The 17,973-nt window shown below is 46.8% G+C and overlaps 2 protein-coding genes across 2 annotated transcripts in view; one reads left to right on the top strand and one right to left on the bottom strand.

Moving 5' to 3' along the window:
- The window catches only part of LOC141997886 (arf-GAP with SH3 domain, ANK repeat and PH domain-containing protein 1-like), a 103,495-nt gene that overhangs the window by 11,182 nt on the left and 74,340 nt on the right, over nt 1–17,973 (bottom strand). Inside the window, exons 18-19 of the mRNA XM_074970438.1 lie at nt 8,484–8,569; nt 6,512–6,627 (exon numbers count right to left, since the gene is read on the bottom strand). Of these exons, the coding sequence (XP_074826539.1) occupies nt 6,512–6,627; nt 8,484–8,569 (202 nt within the window). The remainder of the gene's footprint in view (nt 1–6,511; nt 6,628–8,483; nt 8,570–17,973) is intronic.
- Nucleotides 1–17,973, top strand: part of CEP250 (centrosomal protein 250) — a 297,988-nt gene that overhangs the window by 267,840 nt on the left and 12,175 nt on the right. The gene's annotated exons all lie outside the window — the stretch shown is intronic.

The raw sequence follows: 17,973 nt of genomic DNA, 5'->3' as shown, positions 1-17,973 counted from the left end.
TGTGACACCACTGACAAATGCGTGACAAAGATACAGACACTAATTAGTTGTCGTGATTGTACTGCTACCCCGAACTTTAAAGTGGAATTCTTTATAAATCTCAAAGGTCAAACACAGGGTACATTTTTCATACCCTCATGCACAGCAGATTATTAGATCTTTAGTCAGGGCTCAAAACCAGCCAGTATATGCCCATGCACCATACCAGTGCTGCTCCACGCCTGCTCTTTTGTTCTCCAGAATCTCAGCCCTCATTTTTTAAAAAAAGGAAGTCTCTAGCTGTTGTGTGAAGAAAACCTCAGAAGTGTGAGCAAAGTATCACTTGTGCAGGCATGTCTGCCTGAGTCTGGAACAGCAGCTCTGAAAGGTGTGCCCTGCCTCATTCATCTCAGGGAGGTGATTGCTCAGAGGCCTAGGGATGAACATTCAGGTGCAAGGACGGCTCCAGGTTTTTTGCCGCCCCAAGCTCCGAGAGCGCAACTGCCCAAGCAAAAAAGAAAAAAGGGTGGCTGGAACGCCGCCCCCGGAATTGTGCCACCCCAAGCACGCGCTTGCTTTGCTGGTGCCTAGAGCCGGTCCCCTTCAGGTGTCACCATTGGGAACTATTTCCTCCCCCTGGAAGAGAGGAGAGGGAGGGCCACACACCTGCCGCTTATGGAGTAACGGCTCATGTTGGTGCTGCAGGTGGGTGGCACTGGGCAGATGCCACGATTCATTTCTTCCCCAGTCTAAAAGGCGCTGAGCCCAGCAGAGCCCAAAGGCTTGTTCAGGCCTTGCTGAGGCAGAACCAAACTCAAGGAGCCCAGTCAGCACATGATCATATTCTGAACATCGACATAATCTACTGTGCGTGGTGTCTTGTGCTGGCAATGCACCAGGGTGGAGCTTATTTTGCAGGCAGAGCCCAGAAGAGTAACACCCACCTCTCTCCCCAGTCTGACCTGTCTTTAGCTTGGAAACAAAAGTTAGCAATCCTAGTCAGAACGGAGTTGAGCTCCCTCAGCCACTCAGGCCTGAATGCACGAAAGGACATAGGGTGGGGACACTGAGCGTTGCAACGCTGAACTCTTGGGCACCTAGAAAATCCTGGGAACAACCTGTGACTCTCAAAGCCTGAGGTAGGCGCCTAAGAGTGGGGCGAGAGATGCACGTTTGAATGCAAATCACAAAAGCCAGCACGCTAGCCGCCTTGAAGATGCCAACCAGAGGGGTGTGCACTAAGCCCAGCTCTCTCTCAGAAGTAGGTGCCTTTCTCTGCTAGTGATTCTCAGCCAGAAACCCTCTGTGGAATTAGGCGCCTATGCCAGTTTGCAAGAAGCAAATGCGGGAGGGAAAGTGAGAGAGCACAAGCATGAGAATGACTCTGTAGCCTGGTAGGCAGAGCACTCATCCAGGAGGTGGGAGACCCAGCGTCCAGGCCCCCTGCTTCAATGACTATTTACTTATTTATCTACAGTGGAAGAACTTCAACAGAAGAGACTGAGGGAGCCCCACCCATCACAATATCCCACAGCGCATTTGAACGTGGCAGCTCCCTGTTCAAACCCCTTCTCCCCCTGAGGCAGAGGGGGGACTTGAACCCACGGTCTCCCATATTCCAGTGAGTACCCTAACCACTGGGCTAATAGTTATGAGGGAGGGCCTGGTCCTCCTCCTCCCACCACACTGTTTTGTGTGAACTTGCCTGAGGGGCCTGAGACTGTAGGCGGCCTCTGAGCCCAGCTACTGGCTGGGGTCCTGCCCATGACTTAGATGGCTGAATGCCTATCTTTCCCTGCCTTGTGCATGGTCTGGGGTTTAGACGTCCAGGTGCCGAGAGGGTGGCAGAGCGCACATGCCCAGAGGCAGTAACTTAGGCACCACGGGAACTTTCTACTGCAAAAATGTAGGCACCGCGTGAGTTCAGGAGCCTTCAGGGCTCAGCTGGAGTTCTGTGGATCTCAGTGGAGCCTAAAACTGGGCCTTGGGACCCTAATGACTTTTATGAACCTAGGCCCTGGGGATTAGTTCTTCATCCGATTCAATTACCTTTCTCACTGCTAAGCAATTAATCATAGGATCATAGAAGATTAGGGTTGGAAGAGACCTCAGGAGGTCATCTAGTCCAACCCCCTGCTCAAAGCAGGACCAACCCCAACTAAATCATCCCAGCCAGGGCTTTGTCAAGCTGGGCCTTAAAAACCTCTAAGGAAGGAGATTCCACCACCTCCCTAGGTAACCCATTCCAGGGCTTCACCACCCTCCTAGTGAAAAAGTTTTTCCTAATATCCAACCTAAACCTCCCCCACTGCAACTTGAGACCATTACTCCTTGTTCTATCATCTGCCACCACTGAGAACAGCCTAGCTCCATCCTCTTTGGAACCCCCCTTCAGGTAGTTGAAGGCTGCTATCAAATCCCGCCTCACTCTTCTTTTCTGAAGACTAAATAAGCCCAGTTCCCTCAGCCTCTCCTCGTAAGTCACGTGCCCCAAACCTCTAATAATTTTTGTTGCCCTCCGCTCAACTCTCTCCAATTTGTCCACATCCTTTCTGTAGTGGGGGGCCCAAAACTGAACGCAATACTCCAGATGTGGCCTCATCAGTGCCAAATAGAGGGGAATAATCACTTCCCTCGATCTGCTGGCAATGCTCCTACTAATGCATCCCAATATGCCGTTAGCCTTCTTGGCAAAAAGGGTACACTATTGACTTATATCCAACTTCTTGTCCACTGTAATCCCCAGGTCCTTTTCTGCAGAACTGCCACTTAGCCAGTCGGTCCCTAGCCTGTAGCAGTGCATGGGATTCTTCCATCCTAAGTGCAGGACTCCGCACTTGTCCTTGTTGAACCTCATCATATTTCTTTTAGCCCAATCCTCCGATTTGTCTAGGTCACTCTGGACCCTATCCCTACCCTCCAGCATATCTACCTCTCCCCCCAGCTTAGTGTCATCTGCGAACTTGCCGAAGATGCAATCCATCCCATCATCCAGATCATTAATAAAGATGTTGAACAAATGTCCTGGGGCAGACCCTCAGCTGGGGTAAACTCTCATAGCTCTCTCCAAGTCAATGGTCCCCCTCATGGGGAGGACTGGAAGCACCATTGGAGGGAGCAGGCAGAGCTGAGAGATTGTAGGGAGGAAACTACTGGTGGGGCCCTGGAGGGGGCTGGAAAGAGACAGAAACGGGGAGGCTCTGATGTGCAGCCCGGGGTCTAATGGATGGGAGCCCTGCTCTGGCAGACTTTATATAGGTCCAGCTGCATGGGGCTCCCCTTCTACAGACCTCAGTGGAGAGAGGAGAGTGCACGGTGGTGCACCAGGAGCCAAAGGGAGGAGCTGGCTGCAGGACTAGAGACGAGGAGCCAGCACTGCCTGAGGTCAGGTGCTTGCAAACAGGGCTGGCTGGGGGAGCTGAGGTGATTCTGGTCCATGGAACAGGCCTGGGGATGGGGCTAGTGAGCAGAGCTGCAGCTAGAAAGCAAGGACTGATTGACTGGGAGTTGGAAGAGGACAGTGAGATCTGGCTGAGTGAGGATGACTGGCTGGTGACTGGGAGCTGGCCTAGCGGAAGGGCTGTGAACCATGGAGATGGTTAAACACCCATAGCTGCTCTGAGGAAACCTCTGCACATCTGGCTAAGAAAGCATTAACTAATATTACAGTGATGTGCACAGAGCTCTCCAGGGAGCAGTCTGGCCTTGGATTCCAGCTGAGACTTACCAAAACAGGGATTCCAACCCAAAGACTTTGTGAATTTGCAGTTAAAGTAGCACATGATAGTCCAGAGAAGAGACCACATTGGACACATAAAAGCAACCCCACTCAACATTAACAGGTATATATAGAAATTGATACTTAAACAAATTAGGCATCAGAGCAACTTTCTCAATGCCCAACACCCAAACAACTTTAACGGTTTGGGGGCAACTTTAATTCTGCCCTGAGGAGAAAGCACACTCCATGAATGAAATGATCCATTCATCACAGAGCTTTCTCTCAGAACTGCACCTAAAAGCATGGAGAGATTACTCTTATTCATAGAAAGCTTGTGTCACTGTTTCAGGGTAACTGCACCTCTGACCCCCTCCATAGTCTGCTAAAGGGCACTCCTTTAGATCTCAGGCCTCCAGCCATCTCCCCTCTCTCTTCAGTCTGGGGGTTTAGGCTGCAGTCCCCCTGCAATTCATGGTGATTATTCCAGTAGATCTGACCTCGCTCAGCACATGCATTTTACTTTGATCCTCCAAGGTTCGTGGGTTACCTGGTACCAGACAGCTTTCACAGAGCATAGAACATTGATTTTAGGAGAAAAGTATTACAGAGAAAATATATCATACAACAGAGAAAGGTCTAAACACATGCTAGCTTATCAGAGGTCACCTATCATCCACATGGGGGATCTGGTAGGTCACAGTCCTTCAACCCTTTGGGTCGGGTTTTCCCCCTTGGTCAAAGGACCATGTCAATTTGTTGGATCTAAAGCAGGACCTCAGGTAGTTCAGGCTGGGCCTTTACAAGCTCTTCTTTGTCTCCTGGGCTTCTTGAACGGTCTGAATTAGTCTGTGCAATTTCCCCTGGGGGTGGTACTTCTCTGGAGTTGTCTACCTGTCCCAGGGCTGTAGTAATTACCCTCACTGATTGTAGCTCCTGGAGTGATTGGAGCTCTTCACCAGCCAGCATACACTGCCTGGCTTACAGCGATAGAGATAACATTTATAAAATAGCAAGACTAGTCTCAAGATACGCCTGTGTTTATCACATCTGGTACCACTTGTCATCAATCAGGCCTTTTGTAAAATCCCACTCTACAAAACTAAAGACACTTTATTAATTCAGGAATCCCTGAATTCATATGTGTAACAGAGTCATTGGTGGTTCCTCCCTTGGGGGGCGGGGGGAGGGCAGGAACCTGACAATGCCCAGTTATCTGCACTGGGGGGTCCCAGCCCAGGTCCCACTTCCTTACTATTTGAGGGGGGGGGCCTCTGCCCTTTGTGGGCCCTTTTAAGTCTCTCCAGAGGTGGGGATCAAAAATGAAAGTCACAAACCCCAAGGCATTCAGGGATACTCTCTCCCAGTGGCCCCAGCAAAAGGGGAGGGGTGCAGCAAGTCTACCGTGCACCAACGTACTGGGTTTTGGGGAAATTGGTCTGGCCAGGCCTCTGAGTCAGGCTCAGCCTGTCCATCTTACGCTGGGAATCTGTTGTTCAGGGTGAAGGTCTCCTGGCTAGGAATCACCCCTGCAGTCTGCAGCTTAGGGCAATCCTGCTCCTCTCCCACCCGTCCTCCCTTTTAAAGGCCTCCTCCCTATCATACATAATTCACAGGGCCAAAGGGGTGGGGCTAGCCCTTCCCTGTCTGCATGGGGTCTATACACCCCATCACAATATGTGTCTAAAGTTTGTTACAGGGCCCATCAGCATAGCATGCAAACCCATCCAAAGAGTGATTTTTTCCTATTACTAATACCATGCATCCCCAATTAAAGATACATTGTTAGAGACAAAGCTACTGTATGAACTAACCAGAAATGCTACACCAGCTGAGAAAGATCCACACTGATTATATTAACACAGGAACTGTGCGCATCATCACAAATCAGACACAGAATTACACACTAGAGGATAGACACATATAAGGTTAGGTAACAGGAGCACAAGGGACCAAGGGAGCTCCCAATAAAGTAAAAGCAAAGACTGCTGTTGTCTCTAGCAGAGGTCAGGTCAGGGCCTAACATATTAACATAAATGCAGGGGCAGAGTTAAGGTTGTTTGGGCGGTGGTCATTGAGCATTTTTGTCTTTAATGGTAAGTGTGTGTGCGTCTGCAGATGCTCGAGTATAGGTTGTTGTCCAAACTGTTAATGTCTGAGGGGTTTAAGATGGGTTTATTGTAAGATGGCTCTTGACTTGCACTTAAGGTTAACTGTAACAAGGTTTTTGTTTTGGGATTCTCTACATCTGCTTAATAGGCATTAGTGACACCTCAAACGTGCTCAGAGCTGCTTCAAAACAATCGGTCAGTAAAATACAAGTAACTCTGAGCCAATGGGTCAGCAATATCTGCCTTTCTATGGCCTGGAATAGTCACTCCTGTATAAAGCTCATGGCTGTCACATTCACAGTCACAGCCTCTCCTGTCCAGGTATCTCCTGAAGGAATCAGGATTCTTACCATGCACTGAGTCATCAAGGATCAGCACCTGACTTCTCTAACCAGAGCTAAGCCATAATCCCTGTTAGACACCATGTACTGCCGACCCTATCGGGGCACCTCAGCACTGCTCCTGAGACACATTGTCCTGTGGATTTACAATGCTACACATTCTGTGTATAAAAGCCACTTGGTTCTGCATGCTTCTTCTGTTGCATTTGGCCTGGTGCAAAGGGCTCCTGTTCTGTTCCTAGTAAAACATGCAAGGTGCAGAGAGCAGACACAGGCCCTGCGAGTGAGACAGTAAAAAATAAGGAACCCAACCCCGACATCTTCTTCCCTGTTTGGAGAACCGAGCCGGTGCAGTCACTTACTGATGGTAATGCTGGCTTTGGCTCTCACAAAGAGCTTGAGGCACTCGGGTTTATTGTGGAGGCAGCAGTAATGAAGCGGTGTGTTTCCCTTCACTGTCTGCTTCACAAGGCTCCCACTGGGGCAAAGGACAGTCAGTATCAGTATGCTTGAGAAAGAGCAGTTCTCGTCTATAACAATAACTGCATGACGTTCAACCCCAAACCCTTCTCCCTAGCTCACAGGAATGAAGACCAGAACGGATGCTGCCCAGCATTCAGGCTTTTAGCCAAGGCATGTGAACGTAGGGCTGCCAAATGTCTGGCATATTGTGCAGCTCTTGTGCACTGGGCAGCCCTGCCACGCCTGCTGACAGCTCGCATGGGACCTCGCACAGCTCACCTGGGACCTCACGCGAGCTGCGGGCAGCAACTGCAGTTCATCCCGTGGCCACAAGAGGCTGTTGTGGCACACGGCTTCAGGCAGGCGGGGACAGCTCGTTGTGGGGGTCGGGGGGGACACACGCTGAATGGAAGGGACTGACTGGGGCCCAGATTAAGCCAGGGTCTGAAAGGGGTCAGGAGAGGCTGTCTCATCCCCAGCTGCCAGACGCTGCCTCCAGTAATAAATCACACAGGGTTTATTAAAATAATTAGGATTGTATGCAAATTATGTGAAAATATGCAAATCTTCTTACTGAATACTCTACCCATGGAATTTCCCCAACCTTGGCAGCTGTGTGCACATTCCCCGGCAAAGGGCAGCGCTGTGAGGCTGGTACAATACCCACTCTACTGCAACAGCAGCCGAACTCAGAACACAATCCTGCACTTGCACACCAGATCACACAGGACTGCACATCCGTGAGGACGCAGCTATGCATCACTGAGTGATGTCAGCATGGAATTTTGTATGGAATGAGCATACACTTTTATCAGCTTTCAAGTTTTACAACCACATATGGTCGCGGGGGAAGTGGGGGATAGAGATAAAGAGAAGAGTTCACAGTACAGAAGGTGATGCAGAAGATAAGGGTTTAGAAGGATCGTCTAGAGGAAGGATGGTTTTGTATGGGCGGGAACCCAGGAGAGCTGAATTCCATTCCCAGCTCCAAGAACCTTCTTGTGTGACCTTGCACAAGTCACTTTCTCCCGCTGAGTCTCCATTCTCCCTTCTGTAAACCGGAGATCATAGAATCATAGAATATCAGGGTTGGAAGGGACCTCAGGAGGTCATCTAGTCCAACCCCCTGCTCAAAGCAGGGCCAATCCCCAATTTTTGCCCCAGATCCATAAGTGGCCCTCTCAGATGATGATAACGGAGCCTAAGCTCACAAGGGTGCTGGGAAGATAAATCCATAAACACTTGGGAGGTACCCAGGCACTGTGGGGCGGCCCTTAGGGAGACAGACTTTAACGCTGGTTCCACCCCAATCAATGGCGCCCTGGGCTTGAATGCAGAAGGAACAAAAATGTACCTCCTCCTGTTTAGGAAGAACCAGACTCACTCAGAAAAGCAAGAGCCGGCCCTTGGGAAGCCCATCTTTGAGCTGGCTGGCCCGGAGTAGTCGCTAATGGGATGTAGAGCCTGTCACCCGTGGACTGCAGTCAGGGTGGGCGTGCCCATTGGAGAGCTGTTCAGTGGCGGGGCGGGAGGAGGGGCATGGGTTGAACCACCCAGGGAAACACATGTCCTAGTCGGAAAATCTCCGTCCCCACTGGCACTCATTGCTCCCCTCAGCAGAGAGCCCAGGGAAGGGCCATGGCCATGAATTCCCCTCTAACCCTAAAGATGGTTTCTTCAAGTCAAAACCGAGGCACTTCCACAGGGAAATGCCCTGATGCTGCCCCCTGGTGGTACTTCAGGGGATATTCAGAGGCACTTAGTCTACAAGGCTATCCAGCACCTTCCACCAGCACTAACTCTGCTGATGACATTATGTGTCTTAGCCTGAGCAGACAGTCCTACCCCTGCTAGTGCCTGCAGTCAGCTTACCTGTTCTGCACCAGAAAATCTACAATGTGTAGAGAGGTTCGGTCAGCTAACAACACTGCCAGGTGGAGAACAGTTTCCCCGGGTTCCTGTAAATGGGAAACAAACAGCAAGTGATTGGATGCATCCGAGTTTCTCAGTATTTCCATGCAAAACAAGCAAGTTCTACCCCTCCTTAACTTCCAGGACTTGAAGAATTGCCACCATGGATCAGGGATGGGGCCTGTCTAGCCCCATACCCTGTCTCAGACTGTGGCCAGTACAAGCTGCTTCCGAGGAAGGCACAAGAAACCCCAGAGTGGACAAATTTGGAATAACCCATCCATAGGGGAAGTGTCTTCCTCACACCCATCAGTTAGAGGCTTGCTCATGCCCTGAAGTGGGGGAGGGGAGGGTTCATATCCCCACTCTTTATGTAATATAACTGCAGGTAAAGTCATCAGTAATTAAGAGCAGCAGTACTGCAGTGTTGCTTAGATCAGGGCCCCATTGTTCAATCACCAAACTGTAAGAGACAATGGTGACAGTTTCCTTACTAGGACACAGAACCGGAAGGGACCTCCTGGGACAATGGGTCCATCCCTGCTATCACCGGCAGCCCTATCAAATTATCATTATTACAATAATAGTAGTACAGTAACCCTCCCCCGGCACTGGCCCCTGCTCCAGCTGCGATGCAGCAGAACACGATCCTGTCCTGGGGAGAGGACGGCCAAGGGAGGGCAGCTTGAACTGGGGAGGTGGCTCTGAATCCGCCCAGAGGGGCAGTTGGGAAAAGCTGTTAGAGAAGGAGAAGAATCGAGATGCTGAGCTAGTGGGTGAACCGGAGCCTGGGTAGGAGGGGAGGTGATAAAATAAAAGAAGAACAGGAGAATAAAAATAGGGGACTGGGAAGTGAGAAGGAAGAAAGAAGGAAAACAGCAAAGGTTTCAGGTCAGGAGAAGCAGAAAAATAACCAGACTTGGCAGGCGGGAGCAGGCACTAATAGAGAAGGGAAGTAGAGGGAAATGATATCTACAGACTTACCAGAGACAGAGCATCAAGGGAAAAAACTGAAAGGAAACAGAACTGGTGAAAAAGGGACTTGATCAAAAAGCTGAGTTAGATGAAAACAGAGCCTGAAAATGGTAAATGAGAAGGCCACGCACAAAGGACCTAAAGCACATGAGGAGAGAGAGTGACTGTGACCATCTAGTGACGGGATACAGTTCAAAGGGGCCTGATGCACAAATGAGGGCCCACTAGGTGAAGAAACCGCACTTGTAGATAAATTCTGTGAAAAGACATACAGCCAGAGGAACAGCAAACCTCAGGAGCCCTTCAAGCCAAAGAGAAGCAACGAACAGGCCAGCAAGAGTGGAGCTGGACTTGCGGCCAAGGAGAAGAAAAGATGACTCTTCTGTGAAGTGACACAATCTATTGTTAAGGAATCTCTTTGTTCTTCTTAATAACAATCCATTTGGTACTAACTGCCCAGCGTGTACAAGCCCCAGAGGTTAACAAGTTGGTAACCTATAATGTAACTATGAACAGTAACTCTTTGGCAATGTTCTACATGATTTAAGCTCCTGGTACCAACTTGTTAACCTCTGGGGTTTTCCCTTATAAAGTCCTAAAAATTTCAAATGACCCATTTGTCTTGGTTTGCCGCTGCCTCTCCCAATTTGCCTTGCCGGGTCACCACACTACAATCATGCAGTATTAGTGGAGCACCCAGAGGCCCCAATCAGAATTAGGATCTCATTGTTTCAGAGACACCTGAGCTAAACCAACTGGTCCCTCTTCACCCATTTGTACTGACATGTACAAAACATTGCAATGTATCAGCAAGGTGTGATTTTCCTTTGCAGAAGCCATGCTGGTTTCTCCCTTATATCCAGTTCATCATGGTGATGTATAATTCTAATGATTACTTCAGTGAATTTTCCTAGTGCTGAAGACTCAGTGATCTGTAATTCCCCACATCACCCCGGGCATTGTTTTTACACTTGCTACCCACCAGCTGACCAGTACTGTGGCTGATTTTAACAAGTGACTACATATTGTATAAGCAGCTCAGCCCTTTCATTTCTCAATAATAAACAATACCTATCCCGCATATTGCACTTTTCAACTGTATATCTCAAGAAGCTTTATATTAAATACCCCATTTTTCAGATGAAGAAACTGAGGCACAGACTTGTCTAAGGTTACGCTTCAAGTCAACAGCAGAACTGCCCTACTCTCCTGAGTTCATATCCAGTGCCCTATCCAAAGGGACTACTGGATTCCTTTTAGATGTGTACCATCTGATCCTGGAGACGCAATCTTTCAATGATCAGTTTGCTCTAGTACTTCCTGTTTTGACACCACAATTTCGGGCAGTGCCTCATCTTTATTACAAAAATCACTTCCTTATCCTCCTTAATTGTTCCCTTTATCCTGCAGCAGCCCACCAGACTCCCTAGTTCTCTCACAGGACAAGTGTCCTGCTTTTGATATACTTCAAACATGTCTTGTGATTTGTTTTTATGCCTTTTGCTGTTTTCTCTTTGGATTCCCTCTTATGCCTCCTGATTTCCTTCAGACATATTGCCTGACATAGTCTCTATGTTCTTTTACAGGCTTCACTAGCGTTGGCTTTCCAGTTTTGGAAGGATACCTGATAGCCCTTGAACCTCCCATTTAGCCAGGCAGGTTTACTTCCTGTCTTTCTGCTGCCCTTTCCGACTGAGGGGTACATATGTTCTGGGGACTGTTAGGGTTGCTTAAACAGTCTCCATGCTGAGTTCAAGGGTTTTAATTTCCTCATTTCTTACTTTAAGGTTTTTTACTTGTTTCCTCCTTTTCTTGAAGTTTAGTGTCACCATGCTCATTACTTGAATCTTTTCTCCTCTTGGCAGCATGCCACTAAGGGTATGTCCACACTGCAGTTAGACACCTGCAGCTGGCCTGTGCCAGCTGACTTGGGCTCGCAGGGCTGGTTAATTGCAATGTAGACTTCTGGGTTTGAGCAGCAGCCTGAAGTCTGGGACCCTCCCACCTTGCAGGGTCCTACTGCCTGGACTCCAGGCCAAGTGTGAACATCTACACTGCAACTGACCAGCCCCTTAGCCTGAGCGAAGTGAGCCTGAGTCAAGTGACACAGGCCAACGGTGGGTTTTTAATTGCACAGTGGACACACCCTTCGCGGCTCGGCTATTCTTACTTCTTGATTTAACTCCTAGTCGACCTATATTAGGTTGACTTACCGCCACCGCAGTAATTAGTCCACACTATCTCCTTGAGTCGGTGATGCGCATCCTCATCAGCAGTGCTTCCACCGACCTCAGAGGGGCAGTGTGTGGACCTGAGAGCCTGGTCTTGCATCTCTGCTGGAAGCCCAGCTGCCCCACAGGCTCCTGGCCTCCCTGCGGGCGGCTCCCCTTGGCTCCCTGTTGCCCACCAGGAGCAGGGGGCAAGCCGCCCGGGGCTTCTCGCCTCCCCGTTCCCTGCCCAGAGTGGGGTCCAGCTGCCCAGGGTTTTTGCCCTAGCTGCCAGCCAGGAACGGGGTCCAGCCACCCAGCCCTCCAGGGGCGGGGAGCAACTGGGTTCTAGCTGCCTGGCTTTCTTGTCAATTTCTCAGCTAAGAGAGCTACCAGCCGTTTTAAGTAAGGTCGTGTCTACACAAACAGTAGCCCTACCTACACCGACATAAGCCCTACACCTCTCGTGGAAGTAGAGTTATTATTTCAGCGTAGTAGGGCACTTACACCGGTGGGACAAGGCTGTCGTGTAGACACTGACATAATTTGGTCGATATAAATCAGCTAGCTGTGCAGTGCAGACCACGCCTTACTTAGGAAGTTGAGAACAGCCTCTTGTCTTGTGTGCACTAGAGCTGGCTGTTCCAAGAAGCAACTGATGTGCCATTTGCCCAGCTGAAGTCACTCATTTCATCATTTTGTTAGGCTGAGTTCCTTCTCTCATTTCTCTCTACAGGTGCCCGCTACAGGTATCCCTGTCCGGAGGTAACCATACTCTTTATAGAGCAGTGGCAGTGACTTCTGAGTTAAGGTTGTGTTCTATTATTTCACTTAAAGCACCTATTATAGCTTTCAGACTTTGGATGGAAAACCTAATGTATCTGTCCCAACTGTAATTTGAGTAATGTGTGAACTTTCTGAGGATTTCAATAAATCTGTTAATTTCCGAGTTTTAATCAGTTAAAAATTGGCCTTAAAAAGTTCTAACTCAAAAAGATTGAATTTTATGATTGTTCAAGCCTCTCTAGCTTAAAAGCTATGGCATATAGAAAGCAAGCAAGGTGCATGTAGGGCGAGTGTGGTGTCTCTCTTTGGATGTGACTAGTTTGCTAATTAACAAAAATAAGAGAATGTATTAGTGTTATTTACCATAATTAAATCTGTATGCACTGTGCCTAGCTGATGGAAAGCGTGATTTAAATGGGCAACCTCCGTTCTCTGATGCAGTGTGGGGAAGTCTTTCTGAAAAGTGTGAGAAAGGATTACAATACTGCCTTTTATCAGACGCCCCAGGAACCTTCCCTGTGTCTGAAACTGGGGGCTACCATGGTGTATGGGGAGTGGGCAGTGCTTGTCCAGGGGTACTGGTGTTGCGCTGGAGAAGATCAGGGACAAAGGAATGGATGCTTTGCTGAAATCAGGATCTCGCTGAAACTGAGATACTGAGACAGCTGGACAGTTTTTACAAAGAGCAAGATCTTCAACACAGTAGCAGCTGCTTTGACCATGACCTGGACACAGGGTGGGTTGATATAAATCAAGGTGATTTAAATCACTAAGTGGGAAAACCTCAATTTAAATAATCAATTTTAATCAACTTTTCCATTTGTACTTATTATTTTCTAAAGAAGGGTGCATTCTCATTGGTTAATATAACTATTAAAACATGTTGATTTACAACTAAATAGAGCTTTTACACTAGATTTGGTACATCTTTTTGCTGCCTTGGAGGGTATATTAACTATATACACTTATTTAATCAATTATGTAGCTTAATATTTTCACACTCTTATTAATTGTACATTTTAGTATGTTAGAAAATGGTGAATGATATATTGATCATTTACTAGATAATTAACTTTTTGCTCATGACTTGTATCAAGCTACATTAGGATGGTAACAGGAATTTAATTACACACCACCATATATATTTTATTTTTATTAAACAAAACAAACTTAAATATTTTGGATACATAACTTCTCTTACCAAAATGGGTTTTATATTTACCACAAACAATTTATTACAGGAACAGAGGGATTCGCTGTAGTCAGTGAATGAAATAGGTATATTTGACATTTTTTCCAGGCTGACCTGAAATAATCTATCTGAAAGTGACTGGAGCTTAAGTCCCTACTCACCTAAGTCTCCTGAAAATGAGACAACAGTCTCCTAAGTGACTTAGGCTGTCCTTCCCGTCTCGTTTTTATTCATAGATTGGAAGAGAAACAAATTTTCCTGCTTTTTCAACTCCCAATTGTTTTCCTAACTTGGAATGAATTAGTCCAAATGAAGAAAATATTCTTTCTGTCCCTGCAGAAGAGGCTACTGCTGTCAAAAGCTGGTTTAGCATTTCAACAAACTCTGGTTCCAGGTGCTTAGTTAATGACTGCCGCCAGTTCAGTGGTATAACTTTCTTTAAAACATCATCAGCAAACATGTCCTGTGTGAACGATTCACCTCCAGCCCTGAAATTCATTATGGTTGGCATGATTAAGGTATGATTATTAAATGCCCATATCATAGCAGCATCTTCTTCAGCAGTTAGACATCTACCCTTGTACTTTGGGTTGAGGATATTAGCAAGAAAGTGAGGTGGAGTAAGTGCTTGATCCATCTGCTTCTTTACTGCCTACACTTCTTTCTTTAATGCCTCTTGAAGTTCTTTCCAAATGTTAACAACATCAGCAATGCAACAGCAATTTTTCTGTGATTTGTCCAAGGCCATGGAAACCGGTTTCAGTATATCCAGCATCTTTTATGTTTCTCTTTAGTCCAATGGTGGCTACTTTGGCTGTGATAGTTCCATCTGTTTTGTCATGATTTTCTTCACATATTGTCATCAGACTAGGCCAGCTCTTAATAAATAGCTCTGTGATGGGATGTATAAATCCCACACTGGGACTGAAATGGTTAGAGAGCAGCTCTGGGCCCAGGTGACCCCACCCCGCTGCACCTACAGAGCATGTGCCAGCTGAAGGTGGAGCTTGAAAGGGAGCCAGACAGCTCAGAAGAGGCCTGATAGGGCAAGGAGAGAGTGCCTGGAGAAGGGTGCTGCAGAACTCTGTCCCTGGGAGACAGAGCCTGTCTGCTGTGCACAGAGGGGCTGGTGGTCAGTCACTCTCCTTTTCTTTACTGCTTTGTGTCACACTGTGAGACTTGGGCGGGGGCAAGGGTGGTAGGAAGTGGCCCAGGGACGCAGCCTCAAGGCACTCCCAGGTGCTGGACATTGTTGCCTCTTACAGGGTCCTGGGCCAGAGCCCAGTGGAGTGGGAAGGCCGGGGCTCTCCTACCAACCACCCTTCTAACAGAGAGCACAAGGCCCCTCACTTCCAGACTCCCCCTTGAGGAAGCCAGGGGAGGGTAAAGACTTTGAAAACTTAGTGGTTGGGACTGGACACCTGGAGGAGTCCATAAATGGATGAAGTCCTACCCCAGTCATGAGGGTGTGGGACCAGGGCCGGATTAAGACCTTTAAAGGCCCTAAGCACTGAAAAGATTATGATGCCCCCCCATATGTAATTCAAAATAAAAACACTACTATACCATAAAATAAAATTCTATTTTTTGAAATGACACAAAACTTACATGTATGCTGAAATTAAAATAGCTTCTTTCTAGATTTTCTCATTGCAAAATTCTAGATAAGTTAATCGAAGCTGACTCGACGAAGCATGTCTGCTTCCATACACAATAGGGAAAGTGAATCAAGTCTGTCCTGACACATTGTTGTTCTCTGAGGGTTTTTTATTCTTTTCAGCTGAGAAAAAGAGCGTTCTGCGGAGCAGTTAGTAATCATCAATGTTAGAAAAATACGTCGTGCGATCTCTACATTTGGAAATACACATTGTATTCCCTTTCAATATTGTGTCATGACGATCAATGTGACTGAATTTCATTTTTCCTGTTTCATTAAACTTTGCGCGCATATAACAGTAGAACTGCCGTACTTCTCCACAGAGATTCATGTTCAAGTCAACAGGGTATGAGTCAACTAGCTTTTGGCAACCTTGTGAATATTGTTCATCAGATAAGTCCATATCGTTTAGAAAAGAAAATCTACTTTATACTTCTTTGTACACTTCACCTCTCCTCTTCATATGAGCTTCAAGCGTATCAATTATAGTGTAGTAAGTAGATACGCGAAATTTGTCTCTAGGATTCAATGCTGTTTCTGTTGCACTGCTATCATTTTCATGTTTTTTCCTGATTCACTTGCAGGACTGGGCTTCTTTGTAGTTAGTATCAGGCAAGATATCTTTTGATATGTCTTCAGATCTTTAGAAATCATTCCTCAAAGTGTGTAAGTGGTCTGCTAATGATTGACAGAGGTCTGCACATGTTTTCAAATCCAATTCTTTTTCTTGGAGAGCTTGACTTGTGTGGTAAAAGTGTTGTAAAATTTCATTCCACATGGTCAACATGAACACAAACTCTAGTTCTTGCATCTTGTTTGCAATGTTTTCTGCCTCTCGTATAGTTTCTCCCTTTTGTGATTGGTCTTCAGCTATACTTTCTAATGCATCCACAATCTTTGAGTAGGACTCCAGAATTGCACTTGTTGCCACTGCATGTGCCTCCCAGCAAGTATTAGAAAGAGATTTCAACACACGATCATTGCCCAAATGTGTTTTAAGAACTGCCCATTGGTGTGCTGAGGCAGAGAAAAATGTATAAAGTAACTGTACTGTTGAGAAAAAACTTACTGCCAACAATCAACAGCACTGCAGCCAACAAGATTGAGAGAGTGTGCAGCACCTGGTATGAATATGACATATTTGTTCTGTTCTAAAAGCTTCTTCTGCATTGATAGATTCATAGATATTAAGGTCAGAAGGGACCATTATGATCATCTAGTCTGACCTCCTGCACAATGCAGGCCACAGAATCTCATGCACCCATTCCGGGAATAAACCTGTCACCTATGTCTGAGCTATTGAAGTCCTCAAATCATGGTTTAAAGACTTCAAGGAGCAGAGAATCCTCCAGCAAGTAACCCGTGCCCCATGCTACAGAGGAAGGCGAAAAAGCTCCAGGGCCTCTTCCAATCTGCCCTGGAGGAAAATTCCTTCCCGACCCCAAATATGACGATCAGCTGAACCCTGAGCATATGGGCAAGATTCACCAGCCAGATACCCAGGAAAGAATTCTCTGTAGTAACTCAGATCCCACTCCATCTAACATCCCATCACAGGCCATTGGGCCTATTTACCATGAATATTTAAAGATCAATTAATTGCCAAAATCACGTTATCCCATCATACCATCTCCTCCATAAACTTATCGAGTTTAATCTTAAAGCCAGATAGGTCTTTTGCCCCCACTGCTTCCCTTGGAAGGCTATTCCAGAACTTCCCTCCTCTGATGGTTAGAAACCTTCGTCTAATTTCAAGTCTAAACTTCCTGATGACCAGTTTATATCCATTTGTTCTTGTGTCCACATTGGTACTGAGCTTAAATAATTCCTCTCCCCCGCCGGTATTTATCCCTCTTATATATTTATAGAGAGCAGTCATATCTCCCCTCAACCTTCTTTTGGTTAGGCTAAACAAGCCAAGCTCCTTGAGTCTCCTTTCATAAGACAGGTTTTCCATTCCTCGGGTCATCCTAATAGCCCTTTTCTGAACCTGTTCCAGTTTGAATTCATCCTTCTTAAACATGAGAGACCAGTACTGCACACAGTATTCCAGGTGAGGTCTCACCAGTGCCTTGTATAACGGTACTAACATCTCCTTATCTCTACTGGAAATACCTTGCCTAATGCATCCCAAGACCGCATTAGCTTTTTTCACTGCCATATCACACTGGCTCATAGTCATCCTGCGATCAACCAGTACTCCAAGGTCCTTCTCCTCCTCCGTTACTTCTAATTGATGCGTCCCCAGCTTATAACTATAATTCTTATTATTAATCCCACCTTACACTTCTCACTATTAAATTTCATCCTATTACTATTACTCCAGTTTACAAGGCCATCCAGATCTTCCTGTATGATATCCCAGTCTCTCTCTAAATTGGCAATACCTCCCAGCTTTGTATCATCCGCAAACTTTATTAGCACACTCCCACTTTTTGTGCTGAGGTCGGTAATAAAAAGATTAAATAAGATTGGTCCCAAAACTGATCCCTGAGGAACTCCACTGGTAATCTCCCTCCAGCCTGACAGTTCACCTTTCAGTATGACCTGCTGTAGTCTCCCTTTTAACCAATTCCTTATCCACCTTTCAATTTTTATATTGATCCCCATCTTTTCCAATTTAACTAATAATTC

The sequence above is a fragment of the Natator depressus genome, chromosome 13 (assembly GCF_965152275.1).
Source record: "Natator depressus isolate rNatDep1 chromosome 13, rNatDep2.hap1, whole genome shotgun sequence".
NCBI classification, from domain to species: domain Eukaryota; kingdom Metazoa; phylum Chordata; order Testudines; family Cheloniidae; genus Natator; species Natator depressus.
Note: the sequence above shows the minus strand (reverse complement) of the source record. Positions and strands in the feature narration are given on the sequence as shown.